The following is a 17,229-nucleotide window of genomic DNA, read 5'->3' on the forward strand; positions in this document are numbered from 1 at the left end:
AGTGATAGAGATAATAATTAGCTAACAAAAGTGTAAGTACTTAAAAGTAGACATGAATTGGCAGAGAAGTTTCTTACAAAACAAGATGTGTAAGTTGGACTGATATCTACCCTTCAGTCACAGCAGCTCTCAGTGGAATTCTAGACCTTCGGGGCCTTCTGAAGAAGGCTGCAGGAATTGTTCACTATATGGCACAAAGAGAACTGCTGTGCACAAGTGTTTCCAGAACTCAAATGCCACTGCATTTTAAAAGTCACACAAAACTCTCAAAGAGTAAAAACATCTTAATGATGACCTTGATTTTATTCACACTGTTAAAATCCCAGGCCTATTTTACTACAGTAAAATAAAAGTTCAAAAAAATAAGCAACTCTACACATGATACATAATGTACATGGGAAAGTCCTGGTAGAGTGTGAGGGGAAAACCAGAGCTGCACAATACAACTGGCTGTTGCCTGTCATTTAGTAGAAGGTGTCTTGCCACTGAGATTGGACTCAAAAGTGCAAAAGGAAAGCATTTTAAAAACCAAACCTAGAATTCAACTTTGTATGTTGAGACTCAGTTTTATTTACGCTACTAGCTAGGTAAAAAGTTTACATGTGTCTGTGGTACAGTCAAAGCATCTGCAGCTTTTCTACTTCAATCTCTATACAAAGTCACTGCCGACTGATCAATGATGTCAAACAAAGGGCTTAGAATAACCAAGATATAAAAAAGTTTGCAGTCTTGCCCCAAGATACAAAACTGAATTTTAAACAATGTCAAAACATACATGATTTAAACAGTATATGAAAAAAAGTCACACATCAAATCAAGTACAAAAATATCCAAACTACCTATTACGAACTGCAATGTTTCCATTATTCTGCACAGTATTTAACATAGAATGGTCATTATTTTAGTCAAAGCACTGCCACCTTGCAGAGCAGTGAGGCATCAGGCAGACCAACACTGCTTTTAGTGTTTTTATAAATACAAAACCTTCTCCCTACGAATTAAGGGAAAGAAATTCCTCCCTTAGGCTGTTTTATAACCAAGCTTGTGCCTAGAAATATAGAAGAATTCATCTACTGTTTAACAGGGCAAAAGTACACATCCAAATAATCATCATCCATTAGGGATAAAAAATGTAATTTTAAATGGCATTTCTTTGACTGATAATTGTAAGGAATTGTCAATATGCACACAGATTAGTGTTTTGTCTTGGAAAAAAAACCCTGAAGTCTGCAAGACAGTATGAATTTAATTCACCTTCACTGTTTAACTTGCAAAACACCATTCTGGATAAAAGGCTGATAAAAGGTTGACAACAGAGTGAAGTTGCTCTTGGTAAAGCCAACTCGTGTCACTTGGGCACAGTGCGGTCAATAATGACTCGCCGGCTAAGTCACAGGTGAGTCAATTTTGACACCTCTCAGCCTCAAAATCAGCAACACTGAATTTATCCTGCAGAGTAACACACCAGTGTCCTCCATGTAAGGAGCTCTCACACACTTAAAGGGCTGAGTTCCCAGCACTGGAATGACTCTGTCATACATAACAACCAGTGAAGACTTAGTAAGAATTGGTTCTTCCTGATCTTCAAGCTGTGAGCCGTGCCTGAAAGTTCTTAAAAAAAAAAAAAAGTTCTAATTCAGTTTCCATCTGCTAAGAGCAAGGCAGCAAACACATCTTTCAATCCTTTATGAAAAGACAGAGCAGAACAAAAATGCAATAGATGTTCAGATTATAAACACGAGTACATCGCATAGTCCACCCTCCTGACAAGGGTTAGGGTGTCCACGGTGAGCTCTCAGTCTAAAGGCTGTGGGTCTGCAATGGGCATGGTGTGAAGGACTTCATCCAGGAGCTGGAGAGCACGGTGGAGGTGAATCTCAATCCAGCATGGTGTCTCTTTGATGCTCTGTCTCGGGTAATCTGGGCCCCAGCCCTTCACAAAGCTCATCCTGAGTATGCACAAGCGACGGAGGTCATCTACACCGATGCCAGCAGCAGCGGACAGACCTGACAGAAGAAGCGTGGAGGACGTCAGCAGCAGAGTCCTCCTCCCCAACGTCCCACATGCTGCCTTTTCTACTGGTTTCCTCAGCATACAATGTCTGTCAAATGTCAAAAGCAACTGCAGATCTAAACCTATCAACGGGGACTGAAAACTTGGTTAAGACAGTTGACATTCAATATATGTATTTTAACTACCAGAGACCGAGTAAATTTCCACACTCCACCATTTACCCATTTTCCTCTTTAGAAGTAGGGGTATAGGAGTAAGAACCGACTGACTTCTCTGTAAAAGACAGGCATGTCCACGGTTCTAAGAACTCAGCGTCTAAACTGCCACATAAGAGTAAGGCATGACAGGTGATCTCATGTGCCTGGCCCCGAGAGACCTCAGCTGACTTGTGCCTGTCTCTCAGTTTTGAGGTAATATGGGAGCATAGATAAAAATATGAAATTCAATACTAGTATGAATTCTTAAGAAAGCATGTCTGTAACATTAAAACTAGCAAATGGTTTTGATCCCCAATTCTTTTAACTGATTAGTGATTATGTCTTCTATATACCTAAATTATAAACTCCTGAACATCTGTCATTTGCATGTGCTGTGGAGAACACTGCAGGGCCACTGCAGGTTTCTTAGCCAGTGTGATTTGCTTACCACACTGAAGAAGTTAAGAACGGGGGCTGAATGAATCACTAGTTATGCCTTCAGACGTGCAAGATGGGTGCCACGTGTTTCCATCATAAAAGTCTATAGTCAGGAGTTTAACTCTGCAGTAAAAAATTCCCCATCAGTGTGAAACCTGGCACAGTTCAACTTTACCCTAAAATTAAAAAGTCTACAAGTTATAAAATACCACCCTCACTCAGCTTTCTCTGTGCCCAGCACACTTTTCTAAACAGAGGTGTACAGTTCTGAACCTGTGATAGCTGTTCCCATCAGCACAAAGCCAAGCATTCAGTGACTTAACTCCCTGGCTGGTGAGGCAGCAAGTGTAATAAGCACTGATCAAAGAGAAAAGATTAAAATATGAAAACGCCATTTATTCCCTAATACAAACAGGATCCTATCCCAGGCAAAGTGAAAATGCTACAGAAAGTTTTACAAACTCAAATGTCCTAACACAGTGATAAGAAAAAAAATTAATTTCTATTATTGTGCAAAACAACTGATCGACTGAGTGAATCAAGATTAAAAGCCCCTATTCCATTTTGAACAGAAAAATCAAAAGCATACGTACTGATGGCTGGAGCTATTCCACCTACAGACCCAGGACCAGGGATGTTTCCTGCCACAGCTGCTGCTTGAGCAGCGGCTGCAGCTTGTGCGGTGGCCGCCTGTTGCTGCATCTGCCGGTGACACTGCCGCAAATCAAAGACCTTTTAAAAGCAAAAGTGTAAGTTTAACATGAGTCCACTACCAAGGATTCTTTTCATCAAAAGCCAACAAGCAATATACCAACAACTCAAGAGTTCCATTTGCCTCTCACAAGAAAAGAGCTAATTAGGAAGTTTTTACATTTCAGGGCATTTCTAAAGTATCCAAGTTTGATCGTCAGCACCCATGACAACTCACAACTACGTAACTGCAATCCCAGGGGATTTGGTGGCTGCTTCTAGTCTCCAAGGGCTCTAGAAACTCATGTGGTGCAGACATACATGAAAGCAAAGCACTCAGACACAAAATTTTTCAGAAGCTTTTATAGCTTTACGAAGATTGTACAGTTTTGAGATCAGCAAGAGGTACAGGTCACTATCTGGACACATCCTTCTGAGCCAGCTCTCCCTAGCTTGTGAAGAGCACCTATCTGTGTCAAATCAACAGGTAAGAAATGCTCATCCTTCCACAGTCAAACTACTAGCTTTTCTTTAGGCTACAAAGGGTAGCACTGATCACCTGACCAACGTCTTTAGCAATGCTCACAATCTGAAAAAGCACAGCAAACTTCATTGTCACTATAGAAGAACACATCTATATCGTGAGCACACGTATCTGTGTGAGTGTGTGCAACACGCATGCAGATGCCCCGAGCGTTCAATCCCCTGGAACTAATGCTACAGGCAGATGTGAGCTACCTCAAGAAGGTGCTCATGAAGATCAGCCTGGGCCCCCTGGAAGATCAACAAGTACTCTTAACTGAGATACTAAAGCTCATCACGAAAGCATTCTGCCAACTGAGCCATTTTTCTAATTCTTACCCTAGAAACTACTTTTAATGAAGTCCAAATTACCTACTGTTTTTTTATAAATTAAACCTTTGATTTTTTTGATCTAAAGTTATCCACAGTAACATAGGCTTAATCCTGATACCTTATTTGAATTTCATAGTTCTGTATTACGTTACCTACATACAATCACTTTTTAAAAACCTATCACTGTATTCAAGTATAATATATGTAATTCTTTTGTTTAGTAGTCCTGGCTAGTCCAGAACTCACTATCTAGATTAAACTGGTCTGGAATTCAAAGATCTTCCTGCCTCTGCCTCCCAAGTACTGGAGGCAAGAACAGGTGTGTACCTCCATGCCCAGCCCACATTAATCTTCTGTCTAAACACAGGCTCAAAAATGTTCAGCATTCCTCCCCACCCACCATGAATCATTAAATTCAACCAAATAATCTTCACATATGGGCACAGTGCACTTATGTCATAAATGATTACATATACAACTGAAGGCACAGTACACCAACAGCACATATTACAAGAAACCACAAAGATGAAAACTGATGACTTGAATCTGAAGATGAATGAAAACAATGTACCAGATACCTCAGGAAACCTTTCTTCCAGAGATCATTCATGTAACTACAAGACTCAGACTGGAAAAAAGCTTTCAGTCAAGGCATACAACATTTGTAAGACCTGTGTGCTCACTGGCTTCACACAGTAAATGGTTGGCTATACACATAGCAGATTCTCTCTTACTGAATGAGAAAATACGTACAATTACTGAAATGAAACCATCTTCCTTTCAGAATAACCTAAGTTGTTAACAGAAGCAATTCAAATAAACCAAAGGTTGTAACTATTCTTTTTAGCATAGATGCAAAAAGTATTTCTGACCCACCACTAAGCTAATGAACAACTTAACTATGCTTTCATTTATATTTTCTGTAATTGTTATCATCTAAGTTAATTACAAACTCATCATATAACACGCGTATAACACCTTCAGTATATTATCTCTTCCAATCAAGAGCCAAAATTTGCATTTCCTTTATAATTTTGTATCAGCTTGAATTAACATCAGGAAGTGGCCTGGAGGAGAAGCACACAGGAGTGCAGTTTGCACACCTGCTCATTAAGACTGTATAAAGGATTTACCAAGTCACCTATCTTAAAAGCAGAGATCACAGTATGGGACTGGCCTATAGGGCTAAGAACACTTGTTCATCTTGCAGATCCCAGAACCCACATGCTGGCTCACAACCACCTGTGAGCCCATTTCCAGGGGACTAGCCATCGTCCTCTGCCCTCTGCAAGTGCTAGGCACACGTGTGGCACACCTACGTATATGCTGCCAAAACACTCATGGATATAAAAATAAAGAAATATAATGTTAAAAGCCCACAAAATGCAGATGTTGGGAATAAGTTAAACTTAATGGGTTCATAACACTTTGCAACCTAGCTGCACATAAACAACTTTTAGATCCCGCCTGCCTCTGCCTCCCAGAGTGTTGGGATTACAAGCATGCACCACCAGGCCTGGCAACAACTTTTTGCTTTAAAAGCATCTTCTGTCTCTTTCTCCTAATACATGCATGCTCAAAAACAAACCTATCAGTATTAGAGAAATGCAAATAAAAACTTCATTGAAATTCCACTTCATATCCACTAATGTTGATGAAAAATAAATAACTGAAAACTTCACACACTTGTGGGACTATATATATATATGGTTTTGTAAAACTGGTCTAGTTGATTGTCCTAGTTAGGGTCACTATTGCTGTGATGAACACCATGAACAAAAGCAACTGGGGACAGAAGGGTTTACTTCACTCACAGTTCTGTATCAAAAGTCCACATCAAAAGCAGTAAAGGCAAGAACTCAAGCAGGCAGGAACCTGGGGGCAGGAGCTGATGCAAAGGCCGTGGAGGGGTGCTGCTTACTGGTTTGCTCCCTATGGCTTGCTCAGCCTGCTTTATTAGAGAACCCAGGACACCATACCTGGGATGCTATCAACCACAATGGGCTGGGCCCTCCCTTATCAATTACTAATTAAGAAAGTGTCCTACAGGTCCTATAGCCAGATCGTATAGACACATTTTCCTCAACTGAGTCGTCCCTCAATTGAGAGGAGGAGTCTAACTTACATTACACTGACATAAAAGTAGCCAGCACACAGATCTTCCAAAAGTAAGTTCCTTTAGAATCTGGCAGCTCTGAGACGGTAAGAGCTATGCTACAGATACCACATGCCTTGGTCACAGGACAGAGATTATCAAGTTGGAAGATGCCCAGGAGGCAACTGGTGGAGAGCTTATATCAACACTGTTACCCAGCTGTAGACTCTGGGTTTAACACAACTGACTGTCACACAGGCAAACTGTGCCTACGGTGCAACAGGGCCAAGTCTGTTAAAGAAGTGAGCAACTACCCTCTCATTATTGTGAGGAAAGCTCCACAGGAGGGAGTTCAGGTCTGCGACTATAAACCTGACGAAAACCCAGTAGCTGGGGAAGATGAGGAGCCCTAGTGGGAAACCCACTATTGTTTTACTAAATGGACATTATATGCCATTCTAAATACCTACATTTATGGTCATGGATTAGTGCTGCCATCAACTTTGTCCAAAGTGCTGAGAATGAAGTGACTATTAGATGCCATTCATAAATAAGAGACCTGTATTACCTTCTCTCGTGTTCAGTGAACGAGGGAGGGGTCAAGAGAGAGGAGCAAGTGGTGTGCAGTGCTAACTCTGGAGCACTGACAGGCTGATACACTCAAACTCACAGGAGCTGCAATCGTGCACAAGATCAACCCCTCAGTATCCTGTCATGGAAGAGGGAGAGAGAAGCTCGCGGGGCCCTGCCCTTCTCTGAAGATTTACACAGTTAACAACAGTTAACAACTGTTGAGGAGATACTGTCTTCAGTGTGTAGCCACTGTTAAGGAACCTGTGCTTCTGTCATCCATCCTAATAAAATACTAAGTCACTCAGAAAAGGTCAGAGTAGATTACCTGTATGCACGAAATGTTAAATACATCACTACGGATAATTAATAAGACTAAGAGAATGGGTCTTCTTTCTGGAATGAAGAAACATTCTAAAATGGTTTGGTGATGGTTACACAATTCTGTGAATGCACTAAGAAGTACTGAATTGAATACTTAAAACAGATGATTTGTGTGATGTATAAGTTTTAATTATCTCAGTAATGATGCTGAAAAACAGAATTTCCAGGACCAAAACACAAAATAAATAGAGCTTACTTCCGGAGGTGGAAGGGCAGGGTGACGGGAGAGGCGGCACCCACACGCCCCTCACAACCACCTCTTCACTCTTGCCTGGGGTCTGTAGATGCCAGATACACATGCAGGATGCAGACATACATGGAGGCCTCACACACACAAAAGAAAAGTAAAAAGCCTCCTCACTCCTTTCTTCAAAAGTGAAAGAATAAGACCACAGAAAGAAAACAGGGAAAAACCGCTTCAGTTCAACTTTAAAAGCCAAGTGTAATGAAGCATGCATGTAACCCCAGTATCTGCCATGTAGAAGCAGGAAGATCAGAAGTTCAAGGTCATTTACGGCGACAGAGCAAATTCAAGGCTAGCCGACACTGGCTACATGAAGTCCTATTTCCAAAACCAGAAAAACACTAATAAATTTGTTTAACTTGTTCAACAGGGAAATGTGTGTGTGTGTGTGTGTGTGTGTGTGTGTGTGTGTCTGTGTGTTTTTTAGTGTGCAGGCGTTTCTTCTAGGGGCTCACATTTTTGCATGCAATTCACTCCACTAGTGAGAATCTATCTGGGTAACAGTAACTTAAATATATCCTTTACTCACCACTACCAAAAGAAAGAAAATATCAGTAGCTCAAGTTAAGATAGATTTATCCTGTCTAAATGAGATTATTCTGAAGAAAAGCCAGACACAATAGTGCATGCCTATAATCCCAGCACTCTAGGAGGCAGAGGCATGCAGATCTCTGTGAGTTTGAGGCCAGCCAGTTCTTCAAACCAAGTTCAGGACAGCCAAGACTACACAAAGACTACCCTGTCTCTGGAAAAAAAGAAAGAAATTTATTCTGAAGAACATAAACTAGTTGTTAAAAAGGAAGAATTCCTGGCAGGCATAGTGGTACACACATTTATTCACATCACGTAAGAGGCAGAAGCACACAGATCTCCGAAAGTTCAAAGCCAGCCTTCCTCTATGCACCATGAAACAGTAAGATTCTATCTCAAATATTAATAACAGAGCAGTTGTGTATGTTGACATTCATCATTAATCCCAGGACTCAAAAACGAGGCAGAGCCAGGCAGATCTCCATAGTTGGAGGCCAGCTGGGGCTATACAGTGATTTCCAGGATTGCCAGGGCTACATGTCTTGAAACACTAACTAAATAAATAAATGACTTTTAAAATCTCAGACAGCTAGCAGGACAAAATAGGCTACTCTCTTAATGCCAAACATTCTGTCCCACATCCACTGCAAAAATATGTGATTACCATAAAAATCTGTCTACACAGTGAAATACCAAAAATATTTACCAAAACTTAAAAACAAAACAAACAAAAACCTATCAACTGGTAATACAAAAAAAGAAAGAAAACCTCATAGCAGACAGCTGAGACTGAAGACAGTTACCAGGAGGAAACTTTGTAACATAAGAGGGTAAAGACAGAAGGGACAACAGTCAAGTTTTCAAGGCTACAACTAGGCATCTGCCAATGAACAAAGTACTAGCAAAATAATTTGACGGTCAGTCAGTTCAGATATGCCCTTAGAGTATCCACCCCATAGCAAAGGTATCAGAGAAACAAACTCAAGAGAATTCAATTCTGTGCATACCTAGAGGTGGGAACTAAACTTCCCCAAAAGACAAAGTCTCCCTATCTCCTAGTTATAAAATTTGGTTCTGAAATGTAGATTCCAGTGGCAGGCAAAGCTGCCCTATGGAAAAAAAGTAATGACAGGAAAAAAAACTTAAGTTAAAAAAAAAAGTAATTCTTTCAAAACAAATTTGCCAGCCGAATAAAACAAAGCACAGGTCTTATAGATCCGATGCCACCTCCAGATTAGACAAAACCTCGGTGCAGCTCTAGAACCCCATTAAACTGAGTGTAATGTCTTCCGCTTGTAACCCAGGACTCAGGCCAGTGCAGTCCAAGATCAGTCTCAGCTACTAACAGGTGCCATGCCAACTCTGCACTTTGAAAGTCTGCCTCAAAGCAGAAACAAATATAGTAATACAAATGACAGCACAGGAAATTCCTTGTAGAAAAGTTATAAGCTGCAAAAAAGTTCTAACGGAATAGTCTATGAGCAAACAACACAGTGATACAACTGTTAGAAACTACTCCACACCAAAATTAATAAGTATGGAGAGAAACAATTGGTAAAATCACAGTTTGTCAAGGTCCATATGTACATAGAGTTATCATTTTCTCTATACTTGGTATGTTTCTAAGCTTCACAGAAAGAGCCAGGTAGTGGTTCTTATGTGTACTCAGGAGTTCAAGACCAGGCAGGGCTACATAGTGAAAATACTGTCTCCAAAAAAACCTTAAGCCACAGGCAGCCTTTAACTGAACTGTAACTGAAATGTTACGGTGCGTTTGCAACTACGAAGCAATTCCATTTCTGTGTACAGGGTTTGGCTACATTATCTGTATCTGAAACATTTCCTAGAAGGAAGTGGTAACATTCACACTCAGTTCTACCACTGATGACCGCTGACAAGGAAGGTGTCCCCGATGGCTGAAAAATCTGAAATTGAAAATATATCTAAAGTCATTGCACCTATTTTTCTCTTCCTAGAGAAGTATACATTAAACATAACATTGAAGTATACTGAATATGTAACAATCAATAAAAAGTGTCTCTGGTTTCTCAGCATCTGAATTTGCAGTTTTATGAAGGGATGAAGACATAGGTCAGTGGTAGAGTATGTGCCTAGCATTGAAAGAAAAGATTCCATCTCTTAAAAAATAGTAACTGTCTTCCATAAACTCTTTTTTTATGTTGATTTTGGGGGTTTTGTTTGTTTGTTTTTTCGAGACAGGGTTTTTCTGTGTAGCTTTGGCTATCCTGAACTCACTTGGTAGACCAGGCTGGCCTCAAACTCAGAGGCCTACTTCTGCCTGCTGAGTGCTGGGATTACAGGTGTGAGGCACCACACCCGGCCACCCATAGACTCCTAAATACCAGCTAAAATGTAATCCTCCTTTGATTTTTTTCACCAATTTCATGTTACAGAATACATGTTTGGAGATGTCAGTCATGTTTTCGCAAATCTATGTATCACTCTCAACAACTTCACAAATCTGAAAACACTACGAAATAAAAGTAACCACAAAACTAGACAGCTGCTTACAGCAATAAACAAATCCCCATGCATATTTTGTTGTGGTGGTGCTTGTTTGTTTAGATAGCGTATCATTATGCAGCTGAGGCTGGCTGAAAACTCACAAAGCCCAGAATGGCTTTGAACTCACAATTCTCCTGCCTCTTCCTACTGAATGTTCCTATTACAAGACTGTCTCACTACCTCTGGCCAAAAACTATCAACCTAAGACAAGTTTCCACCCCCCTCACCTCCACTTCCAGGTTTCAAGCAACAAAGAGGTTTTTTAAGTCTAAAATATTTACACAGAAATGCAGCTGACCTTTATATATGCGCTTGGGTAGATCTTGTGAACGGCGTCACCAGGTGCTCGTCCAGCTTCTCTGTCCAGATAGTAGCTCTGTACAAAGACTGCATGGTCACTAAGGCACCTGACCCAAACATCACCTTCACCTTTACACTCCAACTGCACACCTTTGCCTATGTGCAACCTTAGGAAGGAAAGACAGAATTTATATATAGCATCTTAGTTATAATAAGTTTTATTTCAGGTGCACAGCAATAAGAAAGAATAAAAATATAATACAGTACCTAAAAGATAGCCATTGTTAACATCTTTTATATTTCCTTCTTTCTTTTCCTTTTTGTACATAACAAATAAATATATTAGTTTCTATATAATAGATATAATACTATATTAGAAGCAAACAAATTTCATTTAACTCTCCCAATGTGGTAAATTCTATACTTTTAAAAAAGATTTTTATGTTTTTTGTTTTGTTTTTCGAGATAAGGTTTCTCTGTGTAATAGGCCTGGCTGTCCTGGACTTGCTCTGTAGACAGGCTGGCCTCAAACTCACAGAAATCTGCCTGCCTCTGCCGCCCATGTACTGGGATTAAAAACGTGTACCACCATGCCCAGCGAAGAGATTTTATTTTTATTTCTGTGCGCTCGCGTGTGTGTGTGGAGGGGTGCCCATGAAGGTCAGAAGTTGCCATCAGATCTCATGGAGCTACAGTTACAGGCAGGTAAGGGGACTGGAAACTGAACTCCACTCCTCTAGAAGCATAGCCAATGTTTTTAAGGACTGAGCCATCTCTCCAGCCCCATATCATTTCTATTTTTTATAACGAAACTGAGACTTATATGCTATACTGCCCAAATTACCAGCTATTTAAAATACATTTAAAATTCAGCTATTCAATCACATGAGCCATATATATTTTAAGTTTTCAAAAGCCACACATAGCTAATGACTACTGAATGGAATAGCACAGACAGAAATCATAGCTATTATAAAACAAAGAAAACTTGCTGTTTTTATAACTCTATATTTAGCAAATACCTACAATTAAAATGGAGTGCTTACAAGTTCTAAATATTGAAAACGACCTTTCTTCCTTTATATTTAAGACTCATATATATAGAAAAAGAATAATCTTGAATAAAAGTTAATGTACTATTCCTTTTCTTAAATCTCTAAGCATACCTTGCTCTCTCAATAGCTTCTGTCCTGTGGACATTGGAGAGTTGACCCAAGCAAAAGCGATCTCCTCCAGAAGGATCCACGTATCCATCCACAGTTACAATAGGGCAGCTTGAAGGAACCTTAAATGTTTCTCCTACCTGAACATCCATTTCAAAGTAAGCAATGGAACACCAATACTCAGGAGCTACAGAAAATAAAGGAAAAAGAACACTCATCTACAAAACAGATACTGGACTGGGAGGGACTTGCACCCTACTATACAAAGAAGGGATGAAGGGGTCGTGAAGCACACAAAAGAACTGTACTAAGTAGTGATTTCTACATCTTTTTACAGTACTTGACACTCTAAAGACCAAGTCAACTGTGAATTCAAAGAGCTCAAGAAATCAGACTCTATCCAGATAATGGTGGCACAAGCCTTTAATTCTAGCACTTGGGGCAGAAGCAGAACCAGAGGCAGAGGCAGGCACATTTCTGTGAGTTAAGCCAAGTCTACAGAGTGAATTCCAGGACAGCCAGGGCTACCCAGAAAAAAACTCTGTCCCGAAAAACAAAATGAACAATCAGATTAAAACAGACATACAGACTAATGGGGCTCTAAAATAAACTGCTCTATTATGATACATAGTTCATCTGACTGCACATCTGTTCTGTTGTCTGAATTTTCAATTTTAAAAAGTACACTAACCCTAAGACAGTCAATGGTATGTTTTTACAGACCCCTAACGAGGAGAAAGTACCTAAATCAGCAAACATATTCCCACTTATACCTACACTTACAGTTATGCACAGTTATTTTTCACAGATTATTAACTGTCTCTCAAAAATCAAAGGTCATTTTGTATATACATCCCATATGTATATAAATCCCATACACAGCAAAGTGTATTTTTAGTATATTTTAGTGAGTGAACTAGCACAATTGTAGCACTAAGCATATACTTTAAGTATATTCACTTAAATATTATTTATTTTAAATGACTAGCACAGGGTGGGAAGAAAAGACAATGCCGGGGTTAGACTGCAAATACAAACAATGAATTATTTCTGATTTTATTTGCATTATTAAAGAGTTTATATACATGTAATCTTCTTGGTTTTCCTTTTATAATTTATTTAACAGATACATACAGAATTTTTGGTAGTATATGCAAAGCAGTCAAACAAGAGTTTACAGTCTCTCACAGAGACACCTAAAGCAGGTAGAAGCAAATGAGCAAATGAACATGAAATACAAATCATGGCAACATTGAAAAGAGAAGAGGAAGAGAAAGGCAGGTAGTAGAGGAAAGGGGAGAACCATTACAGAACAGAACAGAACACTTCAGCCTAGGAAGTTGAGGGACATTCTATCAAAAACTCAAGACCCTAAATGAAAAGCCCTGTATTGGCCCCAGAGGAAGAACTTTTGAGAGATGAGGAAAGAATAACAGTTTTGTCTGCAAAATTGTTTGTATCACAATGTGTTATAAAGTCTGTATAATCTGAATCAAAACTTTCAACAATCTGAAACAATATTTAAAAAGAATTAAAAAAAAAAAAACAAGCCTAAATTTCAAGTCTCCCCCAAAGTGAAGTATTGACACTTAAAGCTTAAAAGGAAATGATGTAAATAAAATACCAATGAATAAATTTCCCCAAAGAAAAATTCAATTGAGCCATGAGTAGTAGATGCACACCTTTAACCCCAACATTCCAGAGGCAAAAGCAGATGAATATAAGCTCAAGGCCAGCCTAGTCTACATAGTGAGTTCCAAGACAGTGAGGGCTATGTAGAAAAGCTCTATCTCCAAAAACAAAAGAAAAAGAAAAATTTAGTTTTCTAAATTTCTAAACTAAACACTTTACACGGTGATGGTTAATACTGTCAACAGGCTACCATTACCATGGAGACAAAGCTCTAAGAATGTCTGTGATGACTTCTATACTGGGTTAGCTAAAGTAGAAAAAATAGTCTAAATGTGAATGGTGTCAATGTATAGGCTGCCCCTTTGGCTGAATAAACAGTTGAAGAGGACAGAGCACAGGACTGTTTCTCTCTGTAGATGCAATATGCCCAAACTCCTAACCCTCTTGCCACAATGACATCCCAACTACGATGACTTATACCCTCCTGAGCTGGAATTAAACCTTCCTTTCTCATATAGCACATTTTCTCTCAGCAACAAATGAAACAGAAACAGTACCGAGAAATGGGGCCATTGCTGTGATACACTTGACCACATGGTTCTTCAGCCTCGGCAACTAAGAGAAATGCGGAAGTCTGGAACTCTGATCTAGAAAAGCCCTAGAATGCTGTAAATAGAGCTTAGAAATCGTTCTGGTATGAATATGGAAGAGCAGAATGCCAAGTAAAATGCAGGCAGTGGAGGCCAGGCACTCTATCCAAAACTGGCTAGAGGCTATTATTATATTATTATTGCCTAACTACACTCTGGCTGGATTCAACCTCTGTTCTGCAAACTTTAGTGAGGCCAAAATTAAAAGCATGGGCTCATGTGCTTGGTGGATGAAGTAAGTCTCAGAAAAGAACATCAGTCTATGTCATAGTTACTGTTCACACCTCTCATACAGATCCATAGTAAAAGAGCAAAACATGGAAAAGAAAAGTAAGAAAAGCATGCAGCTGGTCAACAACAAAAAACAACATGAGCTTAAAGTTACAGACAAGTAACAGCAGCAGTAAATAGTATAGAGATTAACCACCATTACCTCTCTGCAACAGTAAACTATATTCTCCAACTATGAGCCAAAAGGAATCTTTTCTTCCTTCACTTGCTTTCTTTAGGTATTGTCATGGCAACAGAGAAGCAACTAATACGTAGAAGCACATAACTGCTTGGCAAAACTCTGTCAAGCAACAGAGCAATGTCATGTCCCATGACTCAAAAGGTTTGAATACTTTGTAACACCAATCCAATCAATTCACTGCAATTGTGTGTGTGTGTGTGTGTGTGTGTGTGTGTGTGTGTGTGTGAGAGAGAGAGAGAGAGAGAGAGAGACAGACAGACAGAGACAGGGTCTCTCTATGCAGCCAAGGTTGTCCTGGGACTCTTTGTAGACTAGACTGGCCTCAAACTCAAGAGATCTGCCTACCTCTGCCTTCTGAGTACTGAGATTAAAGATGTACGCGACCCAGCTGCAAATATAATTTCTTTAAATAAACTTGTTTAGAACATATAAAAAAATCTAAATGATTGCTTAAACAAACTAGTTTTGAAATAGTTGCCATTATCTTTTTTAGTAAAAATCTTTTAAAAATTATTTTTATTTCACGAATGTCTGTTTGCATGTATGTATGTATACCACATTTATGTAGAGCCCAAAGAGGCCAGAAGCAAGAAAGCACCAGATCCCCTGGAACTACATATAAGTGTTGTAAGCTTTACATGGGTTCTGAGAATCAAACCCAGATTCTTCAAAGAGTAGCCTCTGCTCTCAACTGCTGAACCATCTCTCCAGCCCATATAAGAAAAATCTTTAATGAAGATATACTATGTTATCAACAATAATAATCAGCAAACAAGCAGCAGATATACTGACTGAATCTAAAATTGAGGCAATTTTTAAATTACCCAATTTTCTATCAGTAATAAAAACTAGTATCACTTACAAGATCTTTGAGTAGAGAGTATAAAAATTTAGTTATAAAATAAATACAAGGATGGGGTGGCTTCCAACTGCAATATATTTCTCAGTTTCTACTGAAGGCTAAAGCTTCATTATAGGTGAGAGTCAAGTCAAAGAAGAAAAAGAAGTTTTGCAGCCTTCATGTTTGAGAAAAGTAAACCTTTATCATTATCAAATGAAATACCTGCAAGCGCATTAAACTTTTCATTACTTCTTCCCACCACGGTCCCCTCTGCCTAGTTCCCAGACACCACACGGCAGCATGCCTGCATGCGACCTTACGCAGGGCAGTACAATGACCTGCTGAGAGTCTTAATCAGTTAGGAATGAAGAGGAAACTGTATTGGGTTACACCATAGACCAGTAACTGAAACCCAAGCCTTAAGAAGGTGAAAGGGAGGGCTTTGTCATTCTCAGCAGTCACAAGGGAGGGTTTATTTTAAAACTATGGGAAGCTAACAGAAAATATGCCCTAAGCTTTTTTGCATATATCTTTGCTATTTTGCCTCAAGGACCAAACATACATAAATGACAGACATCTCTGCAGCTTTTTAGGACCAGCATGAACAAGAAGCTGGTATTATTCAATGCAAAGAAAGCTTCTATAAATGGCAGCTCAGCTGAAAGGCACTAACACTGGGCATGAACTTGGTAAATGAAGGGTTTTGCTCTTAAGTTAACAAAGGGAACCCCATGAAGTGCATGGGCAGCATATCACAACAGCCAAAAAAAAAAAAAAAAAAAAAAAAAACAAGCTTTAAAAGAAGACCTCAATCATCTGATTTTGGAGGTTGTTTTGGATTAGGTTTTACTATGTAAGAACTCAGCTAAGTAGTGTTTATAAAAGGGTAGTGGATTGTAAAGCATAGGTTTCACAAATATTGTTCAGTTGTAGTAAAAAATGTTTCTCTCCCAAGTATTAACTGTAATTTCTAAAATAAAAATAAGGTAGTACCAATCTAAACAGACACCTAATAGACTTACTTAATTACTCTTTTTATTACTTGACCTGAATGTGACACCCTATACATCTGTTATGAGCATAAGAAAGTACTCCTGGAACACACCTGAGTTGGTAAAGTTCAAGTCCATTTGTGTTTGAACACAAGCAACTTCAAAGATATTGAAAACAATATAGTTAGAATGACCGAGCTTTTAAAGAAAATTTAGGTAGGACACTGAGAGCGCACACTTTTAATCAAAGCACGCTAGAGGCAGAGGCAGGTGGATCTCTGTGAATTTGAGGTCAGCCTAGTCTATGTAATAAACTCCAGAATAGGCAGGGCTACATGTGGGAACAAGAATAATTAACCGGTTTCTTTTCTGTTTGCTCAATAAGGAAAGTAGATGTGCACACTGGCTATTGTGTTGAGTATGGCTAGCATCAAGTAACAGGGATGCAGAAACAGGTGGTGTATGACTCTAGCATTCAACATGGTCTCAAATGTTTCTTGCCTCCTGATTCTAACATCTTTGCATATCTCTTTGTCTTGGGGTTTCTAATGCTGTGATAACACACCATGCCCAAAAACAATGTGAGAGGAAAACAGAATTTATTTCCTCTTACAAGTCTCAAGTCACAACCAATC

At 39.3% G+C, this 17,229-nt stretch overlaps 1 protein-coding gene across 2 annotated transcripts in view; it reads right to left on the bottom strand.

The window, feature by feature from the left end:
* Nucleotides 1-540: 540 nt before the first annotated feature.
* The window catches only part of Smad4 (SMAD family member 4), a 37,450-nt gene continuing 20,761 nt past the window's right edge, over nt 541-17,229 (bottom strand). For both annotated transcript variants that reach the window (XM_055622595.1, XM_055622596.1), the window contains exons 8-11: nt 12,011-12,194; nt 10,843-11,011; nt 3,243-3,381; nt 541-2,007 (exon numbers count right to left, since the gene is read on the bottom strand). In XM_055622595.1, coding sequence (XP_055478570.1) covers nt 1,796-2,007; nt 3,243-3,381; nt 10,843-11,011; nt 12,011-12,194 — 704 coding nt within the window. In that variant the 3' untranslated portion in view covers nt 541-1,795. The remainder of the gene's footprint in view (nt 2,008-3,242; nt 3,382-10,842; nt 11,012-12,010; nt 12,195-17,229) is intronic.

Source organism: Psammomys obesus, unplaced genomic scaffold, assembly GCF_907164565.1.
Source record: "Psammomys obesus unplaced genomic scaffold, mPsaObe1.curated_primary_1811, whole genome shotgun sequence".
In the NCBI taxonomy this organism is placed as follows: Eukaryota; Metazoa; Chordata; class Mammalia; order Rodentia; family Muridae; genus Psammomys; species Psammomys obesus.